Source organism: Mobula hypostoma, chromosome 5 (genome assembly GCF_963921235.1).
Source record: "Mobula hypostoma chromosome 5, sMobHyp1.1, whole genome shotgun sequence".
NCBI lineage: Eukaryota > Metazoa > Chordata > Chondrichthyes > Myliobatiformes > Myliobatidae > Mobula > Mobula hypostoma.
The window spans coordinates 159,734,556-159,749,622 of record NC_086101.1 but is presented as its reverse complement, the minus strand read 5'-3'; the positions used below and the strand labels follow the sequence as shown (position 1 = coordinate 159,749,622).

Genomic DNA, 15,067 nt, shown 5'->3' with positions numbered 1-15,067 from the left:
TAAACATATAAAGTACAACAAGAACAATTGGAACTTAAAAGGAGTCACTCATGAATAAAAATAGTATTGGAAAGTGGTTATGATGGCAATTTAAGACAACTTGACACATAAATGGGCATTCATTATGAGTCCTTAACAATTGCAATATTATTCGTAGAGATTTAGTTCAAACTGTTAACATTTCCAATAGGTTTAGCATCAATCAACTTGGCTAATAAACAGAATTCACGTAACATAATGGAGATTGCTGGCTGTTGCAGTAGACAGAGTGCTCGATGAAGCCCCCCCCCCCACCCACCCCCCGTGGTCTAGCCTCCAGTGGACACAGTGGCTCACAGACAGTAGGCCTCCCTTCAGACTCTTGGACCCCCCCCCACCCACCCCCCCCCCCGTGGTCTAGCCTCCAGTGGACACAGTGGCTCACAGACAGTAGGCCTCCCTTCAGACTCTTGGACCCAGGACTTCAGCCACCGAGCTTCAACTTCCGATTGACCTTCAGGCTTTGATCTTCATTATCCACCCCAGCACTAGTCAATGACAGGATCTAGAACTCCAGGCTTTAAACTCAAATACCTGATGAAGATGGTGGGGGGGGTAAGAGAACCGGCCCTTGTGACAGCTGCTCTCCTGGACATCCGATCTCAAGATTGGGAGGGTGGGGGCTACCAGCCTTCAGCCTCATTAGTCCTTATCCACAGCGCTTGCTAGCGCAACGTTCATGGATATCCTTCATCACATCCACCATCGCTGGCCTTCGAATGCGAAGCAGAGGTCTAGAACCCACCCTGACCTCTAACTCCTCCACCATCCCTGTCCCTAAGCCCTAACCTGGCCTCCAACTCTCCCACATCTCTGTCCTAAACACCAACTCCATTCTGACTCCAAAACCATCCCTACAAGTTCAGAAAACAACTATGTCTGAACCATGACTTCAACAGAGACTGCAGCTCAGCACCATCTTGATACGATTCCTCCTTTTTCAGCTCTTTGCCTCTTCCACCTATCACCTCCTAGCTTCTCACATCATTTCCTTTCATCATTCCTCCCCTACCTACCTTCCACCTCACCTCGACTCACCTACTTCCTGCCAAATTGTGTTCCTTCCTCCTTTTTATTCTGAGATTTTCCCCTTTCCTTTCCAGCCCTGAAGGGTCTCAGCCTATAACATCGTGTTGATTTCCCTCCGCAGACACTGCTTGACCTGAGATCCTTCAACATTTTGTGTGTGTGTTCTCATATAATTCTGTCATGTAGACCTGCATTATGGGTCAGTAGTTGAAATACACATATGGGACTTCACTAAAATTAAACTAAATATTAACATCTCATTATCGCTCACCCTTTTTGGCATGTAATCTTTTCCTTTAATGAAATATCTGTAAGAAGGTCCTTTTCTCGCTTTTGCAACATCAACCACTTGGTGCTTCTTTACATTCTGTTTCCGATGTTGAATACTCAGGACGCTATTTGTCATTCCAACAATAATGGCTTCATCTTCAGGCTAAAAATAATATATAAAATAAATTGCAAAGAGATGAGCAACCAAAGTTTGCTATTTAAAATACAAGCTTTTCACTAAGCAGAGCATACAAACTGATATAGCAGGTCAGGTCAGAAACCTTCTGGGGTTAGAGTTCCAGATTACTAAGCAGCACGCACTACTATGAAATACTTGAGCAACCAAGGAAAGGTAATAGTCAGAAACAAAACCGGTTGCAGCTGTGCTACTACAATGAAAGAAATCTGGCTTTATTGAAGATTCCTAGGGATAGGGTTGACACACATTTGGAAAAGCATGAACATATTAAGGGTAGTCAGCAGGGATTTGTGCAGGAAAGATGCCACTTCACAAGCTAAGTAATTTTTTGAAGTGTTGAGGACGATTGAGGGTAGGGCAATGAATGTTATCTATGTGGACTTTACAAGGTCCCTTGTGGAAGGCTGACCCAGAAGTTTAAGTCACATAGTATTCGTGGTGTGTTGGCAATTTGGGTATAAGATTGGTTGTGATCTTGGTGTGATCTGTGCAGGGCACCCACTCCTAGGGAGAGTAGCAACAGTACTGAATTTACCCCATTTGTGGACACTTTCTCTTAGAGCACTCAAGTCTTTAGAAATGCTTTTGTAGCCTTTTCATGTTCTCTACAATTCTTCTAAGGTCCTCTGAAAATTGTTTTGATCAGGGCATACTGCACATAAGCAGATCTTTCTTGAGAAGAACATGCTCTGTCAGTAACCTGACTTTGTGTGTTTCTACACTCTCAGAGTCAGGCACCACTACAACCCACACCACCAGTCTCATCTCATTCATTGAAACGCCTGACTCCAAATAGCTTTTGTAGAAGCCATTACCCCAGACGTTCACATACGCATACAAGTAGTACAATTGTTTGTGTGTTAATAGTTTGGACAGATTGCGTTTGTCTATTATTGTGATTTAGATGAAGATCAGACCACATTTTATGAGTAATTAACGCAGAAAACCAGGTAATTGCAATGGATTCACAAACTTTTTTTGCAATTGTACATAAGAAGTGGTAGGCTTAGGGGAGGTGGTAAAAGCAGATATAATAGCAACATTTAAGACATTTTAGACAGGAAATAGAGAAATACAGGTCACATGCAGGCAGATATGATTAATGAGACTGATATCATAGTTTGCACAGACATGGCGGGCCAAAGAGCCTTTTCCTGTACTCTACTGTTCTATGTCCAGTGCAACTAAATATATTACTATTCAAACAACATTCAAGTGTTTTACACAAATTATAAAAATTTCAAGTCAATCTGTAAATGCCTGGAGAAGAAACAAAATGTCATAGCAGAACAAAATCTCATACTCACTGCTAAAGCTAAACTCAGAATGGATGCTGCATAATTCAAAGTGTGTACTACTTTGTACGTCGATGTACTGTATATTTTGACATGCCTGGAAGTTCAAAAATAGATTAAGTAAACTCACCAAAAAATGTAACATCGAAGAAAACCAGCATTTGGCAGCACAGATGTAAATGCAAAACATTGAACATATGTAGAACTGTTCAATCATAAAATCAGAATTTTACTGTAGAACTACAGAATTCGGTCAAGACTACACTGACATTCAAAATTATTCATAGTTCCAACAAAAGGACATTCTCAGACTGTTTTTCTTTTTAAAAAAAATGCACCCCTCTATTTTAAAAACTGTTATAGGTTTGATTCATATCATTGATTCTGGTAGCACATTATAATATCTGCATAAGAAAAAGCTCTAATTACTTATTTCTTCCTCATGATGGTTTTATAAATTTCATTACGAGATTTGGGTTTACGACTTAAATAAGCATTTATCATTTCCCTCTAAGCTGCACCTGAAAATGTGCTGGTAAACCACATTCTTGAATAGCAGCAATTCTTCAGATTAAGGTACTACCACATTGTTGCTGAATAGAGTTGCATGACTGAGATCTAGTGATGAAGACGACAAATTACTTCCAAGTCAATAGTGTACAACTTGTATCATATATACACAAGTATAACAAGACCTGCTGACTTTGTCCTTCTCAGTGCAGAGGTTAGAAAAGATAGTTAGAAATCTCAGATTGGAAACTGCAGCACATTTGGCAAATGGAACAGACTGTAGCTACTAAAACAGGCAGAGTGAAAGTTTATGATGGATAGAGTGCCAAACAGACGGCTGTGCCTTGAACGATAGCAAGCCTCCTATTACAATCACACTCAAGAGGTAAGTATAGGATCATCCATCTCACTCCTGATTTGTAAAAGTTTCAGGGGGTCAGGAGGTGAGTCATGTGCCACTGGCCACTTGCCAAGTTAACTCTCAGGTCAACAATTACCTTCAAAATACTGAGTGTGGCAGACCTTGGGACTGGAATGACATTGAATTTGTTGCCACAGGCGGCCGTAAAGGACAAATTCTTGGGTGTATTTAAGGCAGAGGTTGATAGCTTCATGATTAGTCAGGGCATGAAGGGCAGGAGATTGGGGCTGAGGGGAAATGGATCAGGAATGAGGAAGGTAGACAGAGGGGGTGGTGCGGCTCTACTGGTGAGGAATGGCATCAAATCAATAGAAAGATATGCCATAAGATCGGAAGATGTTGAATCCTTGTGGGTTAAGTTAAGAAATTGCAAGAGTAAAAGGACATTGATGGAAGTTATATACAGGCCTCCCAGCACTGGCTGGGAGATGGACCACAGGTTACAACAGGAGATAGAAAAGGCAAGTCAAAAGGGCAATTTTATGGTAGTCATGGGAGATTTTAACATGCAGGTCGATTGGGAAAATCAGGTTGGTAATGGATCTCAAGACAGTGAGTTTGTTGAATGCCTAAGTGCCCAGAGATGGCCAGGAAATCAGTTATACTGGATTGGGTGTTACCTAATGAACAGGAGGCGATTAGAGATGTTAAGGTAAAAGAACCCTTAGGAACCAGTGATAACAATATGATTGAGTTCAACTTGAAATTTGACAGGGAAAAAGTGAAGTCCGATGTAGCAGTATTTCAGTGGAGTATGGGAAATTACAGTGGTATGAGAGAGAAGTTGGCCAAAGTAAATTGAAAGGAGCTTCTGGCAGGGATGTCAGCAGAGCAGCAATGGCATGCGTTTCTGGGAAAAATGAAGGAGGTGCAGGACACACGTATTCCAAAACTAAAGAAATACTCAAATGGTAAAATGGTACAACAATGGCTAACAAGGGAAGTCAAAGCCATTGTAAAAGCAAAAGAAAGGACACAGAACAAAGTAAAAATTAGTGGGAAGATAGAGGATTGGGAAGTTTTTAAAAACCTAGAGAGAGCAACTAAAAAAAAATCTTTAGAAGTGAAAAGATGGAATATGAAAGCAAGCTAGCAAATAATATCAAAATGGATAGTAAAAGTTTTTTTCAAGTATGTTAAAAATAAGAGAAAAATGAGCGGATATAGGACTATTAGAAAATGAGGCAGGAGAAATAATAACGGAGGACTCAGAGATGGCTGATGAACTAAGTGAGTATTTTGCATCAGTACTGTGGAGGACACTAGCAGTATGCCTGAAGTTGCAGTGCGTGAAGGAAGAGAAGTGGGTGCAGTAACTATTACAAGAGAGAAGGTGCTCAAAAAGCTGAAAGACCCAAAGGTACATAAGTCACCTGGACCAGATGAACTGCACCCTAGGTTTCTGAAAGAGGTAGCAATAGAGATTGTGGTGGCATTAAAAATGATGTTTCAGAAATCACTGGACTCTGGCATGGTGCCTGAGGACTGGAAAATTGCAAAAGTCACTCCGCTCTTTAAGAAAGGAGGAAGGCAGCAGAAAGGAAATAACAGACTAGTTAGCCTGACCTCAGTGGTTGGGAAGATGTTGGAGTCAATTGTTAAGGATGAGGCAATGGAGTACTTAGTGACACAGGACAAGATAGTACAAAGTCATCATGGTTTCCTTCAGGGAAAATCCTGCCTGACAAACCTGTTGGAATTCTTTGAAGAGATTACAAGTAGGATAGATAAAGGGGATGCAGTGGATGTTGTATATTTGGACTTTCAGAAAGCCTTTGACAAGGTACCACACATGAGGCTGCTTACCAAGTTAAGAGCCCATGGTATTACAGGAAAGTTACTAACATAGTTACAGCATTGGCTGACTGGTGGGAAGCAAGTGGGAATGAAAGGATCCCTTTCTGGTTAGCTACCAATAACTAGTGGCGTTCCGTTGGGGTCAGTGTTGGGACCACTCATTTTATGCTGCATATAAATGATTTACATGAGAAAATAGATGGCTTTGTTACCAAATTTGCAGATGATACGAAGATTGGTGGAGGGGCAGGTAGTGTTGAGGAAACAGGTAAAATGCAGAAGGACTTAGACAGATTAGGAGAAAGGGCAAGAAAGTGGCAAATGAAATACAATGTTGGAAAATGCATGGTTATGCACTTGAGCAGTAGAAATCAATATGCCGACCATTTTCTAAACAGGGAGAAAATCCAAAAATCTAAGATGCAGAGAGACTTGGGAGTCCTTGTGCAGAACACCCTGAAGATTAACTTGCAGGTCGAGTCGGTGGTGAGGAGGGCAAATGCCATCTTAGCATTCATTTCAAGAGGTCTAGAATACAAGAGCATGGATGTGATGCTGAGGCTTTATAAGGCACTGGTGAGGCCTCACCCTGAGTATTGTGAACATTTTTGGGCCCCTCATCTTACAAAAGATGTGCTGGCACTGGAGGGTCCGGAGGAGGTTCACAAGGATGATTCCAGGAATGAAAGGGTTATCATATGAGGAATGTTTGATGGCTCTGGCTCTGTACTCACAGGAATTCAGAGGGATGAGGGGCGACCTCATTGAAACCTTTTGAATGTCGAAAGGCTGAGACAGAGTAGATGTGGAAAGGATGTTTCCCATGGTGGGAGAGTCTAGGACAAGAGGGCACAGCCTCAGGATAGAGAGGTGCCCTTTCAAAACAGACATGAAGAAATTTCTTTAGCCAAAGGGTGGTGAATTTGTGAATTTGTTGCCACTTGCAGCTGTGGAGGCCAGGTCGTTGGGTGTATTAAAGGTAGAGATTGATAGGTTCTTGACTGGACAAGGCATCAAAGGTTACAGGGAGCAGGCTGGGAACTGGGGCTGAGGAGGAGAAAAAAAAAGGATCAGCCATGATTAAATGGCAGAGCAGACTCGATGGGCCAGATAGCCTAATTCTGCTCCTCTGTCAAATGGGGAACAGGCTCAAAAGGCCAAATGGCCTAAAGCTGCTCCTACATCTTATGGTCTTATGAAATATCAAAGGTGGCTAGCTGGACACCCTGCCCCATCACTTTTTATACATTCCAGTTACAGAGTTTGTAACATACAAGAAATCACTATTTATTTCAGTAAAACCTCTTAATCATGGAGTCACAGGTCAAGATCTTTTATGTTTACAAATGGCAAAATTCCAGTTGCCCAAGGCCAAACCCATATTTTTAAAAATTTTAAACTTAAAAGAACAATTGTTGGTTCAATTTCAAATATATAATTGCAATTTCTTACCTATCAAGGGAACCCGAGAGCAGCCTCTGCCCTGAACTGTTTAAACACAAACAAGTGACAGTCTTGTGGTGATTTCGTAAAGAAGCCAACAACTGACCTCCTTTTAACAGGTCCCAGACTTTAACAGATCGACCACCTTTACAAAGGCAAGAGCACTCAATTAGAATAATTTACATTAATTAAACCAAACTACTTTCTCCATTCATTCACACAATGTAGCCTTTGTTGGCAATAACTGAAAGAGGCAGTTAAGAGCCACTTGGCATTGTATACTGGCTAATCCAAGACAGGATGGCAGATTTCCTTCCTGAAGAATCACAGATTTTATAAACAATGGTTCTTGGCTGGTCAGCATTTCTGACACTAGCTCCTTCTTTATCCCTGATTTACTTAATCTCTAAAATACCCAACAGCAATGTTGAGATTTGTACTTGTACTTTGGTATCAATTTGATAGTCTCTAGGTGCTCTATGGAGGTTACAAATCACGTTGTGACATATCTGTGTCAATAAGTTGATCCATTGCCAATGTAAGACCAGGAGAGAAAAGACACGAATAACTGTCAACTCAAAATAAACCAGTAGGCTCCTTCACTAAACAATCTGCCGTAAGAACTCAGCAGTCTCAGAAACATCTGTAGGGAAGGATTGCAATTGTCAATGTTTTGAGTCAAACACCCTGCATTCAAGAGTCCTTAAATGATTCTTTTGACAGCACAGTTAACTACAAACCCGAATGATCCAAATCACTATTTCCAAACAATCAAAGGACATTAACCTGCTGATACAAGAAGTCCACCCGATGGAAAAAGCAACACACTCTCTACTGGCTGCCCATGTTCCATTGTCATTACGCTTTTATCCATTCGGGCATCAAACACCTTCACAGTATGATCATATGAACCTGTAAATAAGGAAAAACAACAACCTTTTGATTCAGCACAAAAAAAACATGGTACCAATTAGATAAGAGTGTTGATTTTGTACTTGCTTCTGTCTGCATCGAGCTGTGATTTCCCTTTTGGTCTTTTCCCATATAATTACATCAACAACCAAATTACAATGATTAAATTACAAATAGCCAATCTCTGAAAGCATCTGGGTTGTTCATATATCCAAAAGGTACATGTTAACTGTTATCTTATTATGGTGCCAATTAGTTATCTGTAACGGTACATACCTGTAACAAAGAGATCTGTATTCAAATTGCTAGTGCAACCACATCGTACATAATCAGTATGTTCTGCAAAGGTGTGAAGTTCCATTGCACTTGGAACGTCCCAAAGACGGACAGAGTAATCATCTGATCCAGACATTAAACGTTTTTTGTCAGATAAGAATGCAGCGACTTGAACCGCTCTGGCAAAAAAAAGTGTAGACTCAATTGATCTTCTATTTGAAAAACAAGCACAATTCTGAATTTTAAGAATATTCATCACCTTCAAGTCACATCTCTTCTAAACGCAATAAAGATATGAAAACTTAATAAATTACCAAAAGGACAATAAAATTCTTATTTTAATTAGTCTTTTCAATTTTGCTAACAATAGGAACTCAAAACAACATATGGAACAAAGCGATAGCCCAGAAGCTCATTTTAAAATACATGTAACTAATTTCAATCTTTTTTTTTAGGAACACTGATGATTTCATAATATCCAAAATTGAGGATATGGGAACCAGGTAAGAAAACGGGTCAGCATATTGTCACAGACCCCGTGACGGGAATAAAGATCCAGCAGAAATGGAAAACACTTTGGAGTCCAGTATTGTTATTAACTAATAATATTTATTAATAACTACACAAAACAATAATATAAATGTAGATAAATCAAACAGGTTAGCAATGATTTTATATTATATATATATATATATATATATATATATATATATATATATATATAAAAAAGTAAGTAAATCAGTAAGTGTAGAAATATACGTGAAAAACCAAGCTTCTTTAAGTTTAGGGGTAAAAAGATACAGTCTTACAATGATGAGTAAAGTTCAGCTCAGTTCGTGGTATTGAGTTGAGTAGTGATGGAGAGAGAGAGGGAGATTTGTGTCTTCAGTTGAGCTGACGCTGTCGATCTTCTCGTTGTCCTCTGAAATCCTTTTAAGAGTCACCGACTGTGACCTCAACAAAGGGGACCGGTTTTCTGTAGTGGAGCTATCACCCAGGCAAGGGTGGACACATGGACAACTCTCCACTGGTCACTGCCTTTTCTTTTCACTGCAAGAGCCACTGATCGATCCTCCAAAAACCCACTTTTTCAGCAGGCACAACAAAGCTCATTCAGTGTCCACAAACATGTGTCTGAGGTCTATATCATCTGACCTCCAATTTATCTCACCATACTGGATACCAGCTGTCATTCAAATAACTCCTCCTTCCTCCCTCTGTGTAAGAAATGCACAAGCATACTTCCTTGAGAAGTATCAACACGTTGCCGAAAAAATCATAACATCGATTGTCCATCAAATAACACTGCCTTCGGTCACCATAGCAACTTATGAGCTGCTCGGTGCCATCTCCAACAGAGCAGTAATCCAAAAGTTAGCCAGTTCCTTCTCGTGTCTTAAAGTGACAGTCCAACAGTTAGTCTTCATCTCTCTCTCTCTCTTTCCAAATCAACATGTCGGTGTTGAATAACTCTCTCTCTCTTTTCAAAAGCACAGTTCATAGGGGTAATTTAGGACCCTGTCACAATATGATCAGCTGTGATAGTGAATGGATGGGAAGGTTCTTGCTCTGAAGTTACAGGATATAGATTAATATGTAACCATCAGTGCACATTGTAACTACAGCCTTCAGATGATTTTCGATAAATATTTGAAGTAAAAAGTGTGAGAAGTGCAAAAAAGTGTAAAGAAGTGCAAAATTTTGAATTGATATAGCAAAGGGCTTGCAGAGACACAACAAGCCAAATTATTCTCTTTAGGTTCCAAGATTTCTTAAAATTGAACCTTCTACATTTCTATCATTGTCTTAAATAAGTATTCTATCATTTCAGTTAACCTCTTAACCTCGATGCCTTCAGAAGTCATAGTGGTACCTGTAGTGTATTTAATATTTCAGTATTATAAATATATTGTTTGATTAAGCATTCTTTATTTACATAATTCATTATATGTAAGAAGTACGTGAGGGGCATATATTATTACTCCACCACACCATTTGTGAGCACCTTAGAAACTACAGTAGACAAGATACGGTATACTGGCTCATGTTTTTCTTTGATTAGTTTCTAGAGTTACAAAACATAACTGTGGCGACAGGGAAGATTCCGAGACAAATAACTACCTGTTGAAGTGCAGCATGTTTTTCTTTGAAAGGGAGGGAAGAGAGAGAGGTTCAAGTTAAATAACAAAGCACAGAACATTTTTCTTTGGAAGGCGTGTGGGACTTCCAAGTTTAAAAAAACAGGCAGAAACGGACAAAATTAACAAGCTTTGGGTTCATAAGCAGAGTACAGGGTGAAAATAATAATATATTTTAAAAAGCAAAAATGGCTGGCTACATCAGAAAGATAGATGTGTTTAATTGCACAAGGTAACTGGATGATGTATACTGAACAAATTGAGCAGTAGTTTGAAGCAAATGAAATAGTCAATGAAAAATGAGTGCCAGTGTTGCTGATTGCAACAGGTGGAAAAGCAGTTTGCTTAGAAGTTTAACTGCTCCAACCAAGCCAGTTGAATGAGATTTGCTGATACCATGAATGTAATGCAATAACATTTAGAAACAAAACCATTGTTGATTGCAGAACACTTTAGTTTTCATAAGCAGAATCAGAGGAAGGAGAGTCTATTTCAGCTTATGCGGCTGAATTGAAGAAGTTGCCCAAGCGTTTTCAGGTCAGTGATGGCCGTATTGATGTACTAAAGACGGTTCAGTTTGTGGAATCTTACAAGCAAGCATTCAAAAACGACTCCTAACTGAAGCACAACTTACATTTAAAAGAGCCATTGAAACCGCTTTGATACCAATGAAAGCAGCAGCCAGAGACAAAATTGCATTGTAGTCAGGAATGAAAGTGAGCATGAACAAAATTGCATTGTCTAAATAGAAACCTGCCTGGCAGAACAAATTGCGTTTCCATTGTGTCAGGGGCTCACATACACCAGACAAAAATGTAGGTTTAAAAGGCAACAGTTGCAGAAAATGCAAGAAAGTAGGACACATACAAAGAACATGTTGGGCAGACAAAAATAAATGCACTGCACAGTGGTATAAACAGAAGGGCCAGTATTGTGGGACAGTGATTAGCTGAGACAACTACAATTTGATTGGAAGTGCATTCACTATTTGTATGCCACATCCCTTGGAATACAGTCAACTGAAAGCAAATTTAAAAAGGTACTGGATGATGCCACAGCAGTGTTCAAGGATGGCATTGGAAAATTCAAACATAGCAAGGTTAAAATAATGTTAAATGCAAATGAAACACCCAAGTTTTACAAAACCCATCTGGTTCCTTACACCATCCATGATGAAGTAACCAGTCAGCTGGATTGCACGGAGGCTGAAGGAATTCTTTCTAAGGTTGAGCAGAACTATGGACAACGCCAGTGATCCCAGTAGCCAAGAAGAATGGGTCTGTCAGGATCTGTGGTGATTTTAAGATCACCATCAACCCTGCACTGAAAGCAGATCAATATCCTCTGCCCATGATGGAGGATATATTTGCAAGCCTTTCTAGAGGAAAGCACTTCAGCAAAGTGGACGTAGCGAGGCCTACCTACAGATGGAGATGGAAGATGAGTCCAAAATTATTCTCACCATATTCTCACAAAGGGCTTTATCGCTATAATAGGCTCATTTTGGTAGTATATGCACCTGTACTCTGGCAGAAAGCTATAGACCAGGTGCTGCAAGGCTGCTTCGGCATTCAGTGTTACCTGGATAACATCACTGTTACCGATGAGGATGAGAAGAAATATCTCCAAAACCCCTGGATAGGTTACAAAAAGATTAGCAGATTACAGGCTCAAAGCACAATGCAACAAGTGTGATTTCCTTAAACCAAGCATCACTTACTGTGGTCACACCATTAACACACAAGTATTACATCAGTGTGCAAAGAAAATGCAAGCAGTAGTGGATGCCCCAAGGCCAAAGGAAATGTCACTTTTGCCGTCTTTTTAAGGATTTGCCAATTACTAGAACAGGTTTCTGCCAAACCTGGCTACTGTGCTCCACCCCTTGAACTCATGACTGCAGATCAGAAGAAATGGCAATGGACAAAGCAGTGTGAGGCTTTCCAAAAGGCAAAGGAAATGGTGACAGCAGACACCACTCACACTTTATGATCCACATCATCCAGTGAAGCTTGCCTGGAACACCTTGGCTTATGGTATAGGTACAGTCATGTTATGAGTGATAGAAGTAAATACCCCATGGCCCTTGGATTACATTCACTTACCGCTGCAGAGTCTGGTTTGGGGTGTAAAATGTTTCAACCAACACCTGTATAGGAGAGAGTTTACCCACAATGCTGACCATCTACCACTGGTGTCCATTTTCAATCCACAGGAGGGTGTTCCACTAACAGCAGCAGCACAAATGCAGAGGTGGGTTGTGTTTTGGAGGACAGTTACAAGATTGAATTCAAGAGTACAACTAATCATGGAAATGCTAATGGATTGTTCTGTTTATCCTTGAAAAAGGAAATATCTTAAAAGTTTACAAAAGAGGGCACTCCTCTTGACCTATTCTCTCTAATGCAAATTGAAAGTCTCCCTATTATGGCAGAGATGACCCAAAGGGAAACAAGAAAAGACTCCTCACCGTCTCAGGTCTACATGCCCACCCAAAATAGCTGGAATGTGGAGTAGAAATCCCAGTTCCCCCATTTTTACCAGTACCGGAATGAACTTGCCCTTGACGGGGTTTGCCTTCAGAGGAGATTCTCACCATTACAATACACAAGAGATAGTTTTCCTTCCTCCATCTGTCTTTCAGGGTAAAGGCAGCTCCTTCAATTTTCCAACAGCTTATGGACACCATGCTGAGTGATAATGTCAGTGTTGCCACTTACTTCAACGGCATCATTTGATGGGTATGAATCAGACAGAACTACGTCAACACCTGGATAATGCTTTGAACAAACTACAAGACTTTGGATTTGGACTTTGGAGGGAGGAGAAGATGGTGGCGCGGCGCAGCGCGCGCAGTCGTTCCGAATGAGTATCGACATGTGTAACTACGGGTGCTGTACACAATCCGGATTTGATGGGGACAGCTGTGAAGCACAGAGGAACATCTGGAGAAACTTCTGAAATGCCTGCTTCACTGCCACTGCTACTGTGCAATCGAGAATCTCCGGAGACGAAGGCCCCAAATCCTCGGCTTTGCGTATCGCCTGTTGCTGGGGCCGGGGTCAAAGCGTTCGGCAGAGATGGTGCTCAGTGCTTGATGTTGAATAGGTGGTCGGAGGCTTGGAGTTTTTCGGACAGACTCGGAGTCGGACTGTGGTCAGATGCTTCCGGGATGCTGCATTGGCAAGTTGGCGGCGCTGGAGGTTTACCGTCTGCGTGAGATGATGGGACTTTTGAGAGACTCTGAGACTTTTACTATGCCATGGTCTGTTCTTATCAAATTATGGTATTGCTTTGCACTGTTGTAACTATATGTTATAATTATGGGTTTTTGTTAGTTTTTAAGTCGGTTTGTCATGTGTTTTTATGATATCATTCTGGAAAAACATTCTTATCATTTCTTAATGCATGCATTACCAAATGACGATAAAAGGGGACTGCATGTCCTCATATTCATAATCATAAAGACTTTGGATTGCAACCTTAGGAGGAAAAAGGTACCCTCGTGATGTCTTCAATCAAGTATCTGGGATTCATAGATGAGCAGTTACCGCCCCAGATCCTGAAAACATCACTGCTATTTTAAGGATGCCTCCGCCATCAGATGTCAGCACTTTACGATCATTTCTGAGCAGGATCAACTGCTAGTCAGCATTTCTCCCAGCAATACACTGGCTGAAGGAGCCACTCAATGTCCTGTTCAATCAGGGTGCCACGTGGAAATGGTCCAAACATTGCCAAGAGGCCTTTGATCAGGTGAAGATATGCTGTCACTGACCTTCTCTTGACACATTTCAACCCCGAGCTGCCAATCATCGTTGTGATGGATGCATCCAACTACAGGGTGGGAGCTGTCATATCCCACATCTTCCCTGATGGTTCTGAAAAAGCCGTCATGCATGCAGCAGAAAGGAGCTATGTAAAAGTCAAGAAGGAAGTCTTGGGAATCATTTTTGCTGTGAAGAAATTCTGCAAGATGCTTTAGGGTAGACGCTTCACTTTCCTAACTGATCACAAGCCATGCTTTTCCATCTTCGGGTCTAAGACAAACATCCCGGTCTATACAGCTAACCATTTATAAAGGTGGGCAATGATGTCATATCTTATGATTTTGAAGTCAAGTACATGTCCACCCAGGAACTTGGTCAGGCAAATGCTCTCTCTAGATTTTTGAATCAGCAGGTTACTGAAAACTGAGATTTAGTCAGGGCTGCAACTCCAACCGATTGCTAAGTCAACCTGGTTGTATTGGATGCTGCTGAAGGTCTGGTCATGGTTGACAAGACCAGAGTAGAACAGCTGCAGATTATCTTCTTCAGTGTACCTCCAGATACCTCATTGCCAGACGACCAGTCAAGGTTGAGGAAGATGTAAGGGTACGCCCTTTTATCTATGTCATACATTGCTCTCAACTGTGGACTCCTGCATAATGTTTGGAGACAGAATAGTGATTCCACAAACACTTCAACCAAAACTAGTGAAACAATTCCATTGTGGTCACCTAGGTATCAAATGAATGAAAGCGGTGGCAAGAAGCTTTGTACAATGGCCATGCGGCAGGAATGAAGATTTCACATCCAGATACAAGCAGTGTACTCAGTGCTCTATGGTAGTAAAGAATCCAAGTACAGCCGGTCCACAACCATGACCTCACACTACCAGACCTTGGAGTCAACTGCATATTGACTTTGTTGGCCCAATCTACACTGTCCTGATTGACGCCTATTCCAAATGGCCA

General features: G+C 40.9%; 1 protein-coding gene across 4 annotated transcripts in view; it reads right to left on the bottom strand.

Annotated features, from left to right (window-relative positions):
• The window catches only part of utp15 (UTP15 small subunit processome component), a 52,348-nt gene that overhangs the window by 21,574 nt on the left and 15,707 nt on the right, over positions 1-15,067 (bottom strand). For all 4 annotated transcript variants that reach the window (XR_010018076.1, XM_063049231.1, XM_063049230.1 and 1 more), the window contains 5 exons: positions 8,192-8,370; positions 7,790-7,915; positions 7,013-7,148; positions 2,845-2,929; positions 1,340-1,501 (listed from right to left, as the gene is read on the bottom strand). Coding sequence is in view for 3 of the 4 variants with exons in the window: in XM_063049231.1 (XP_062905301.1) it covers positions 1,340-1,501; positions 2,845-2,929; positions 7,013-7,148; positions 7,790-7,915; positions 8,192-8,370 (688 nt within the window). In the remaining variant the exon portion in view is untranslated. The remainder of the gene's footprint in view (positions 1-1,339; positions 1,502-2,844; positions 2,930-7,012; positions 7,149-7,789; positions 7,916-8,191; positions 8,371-15,067) is intronic.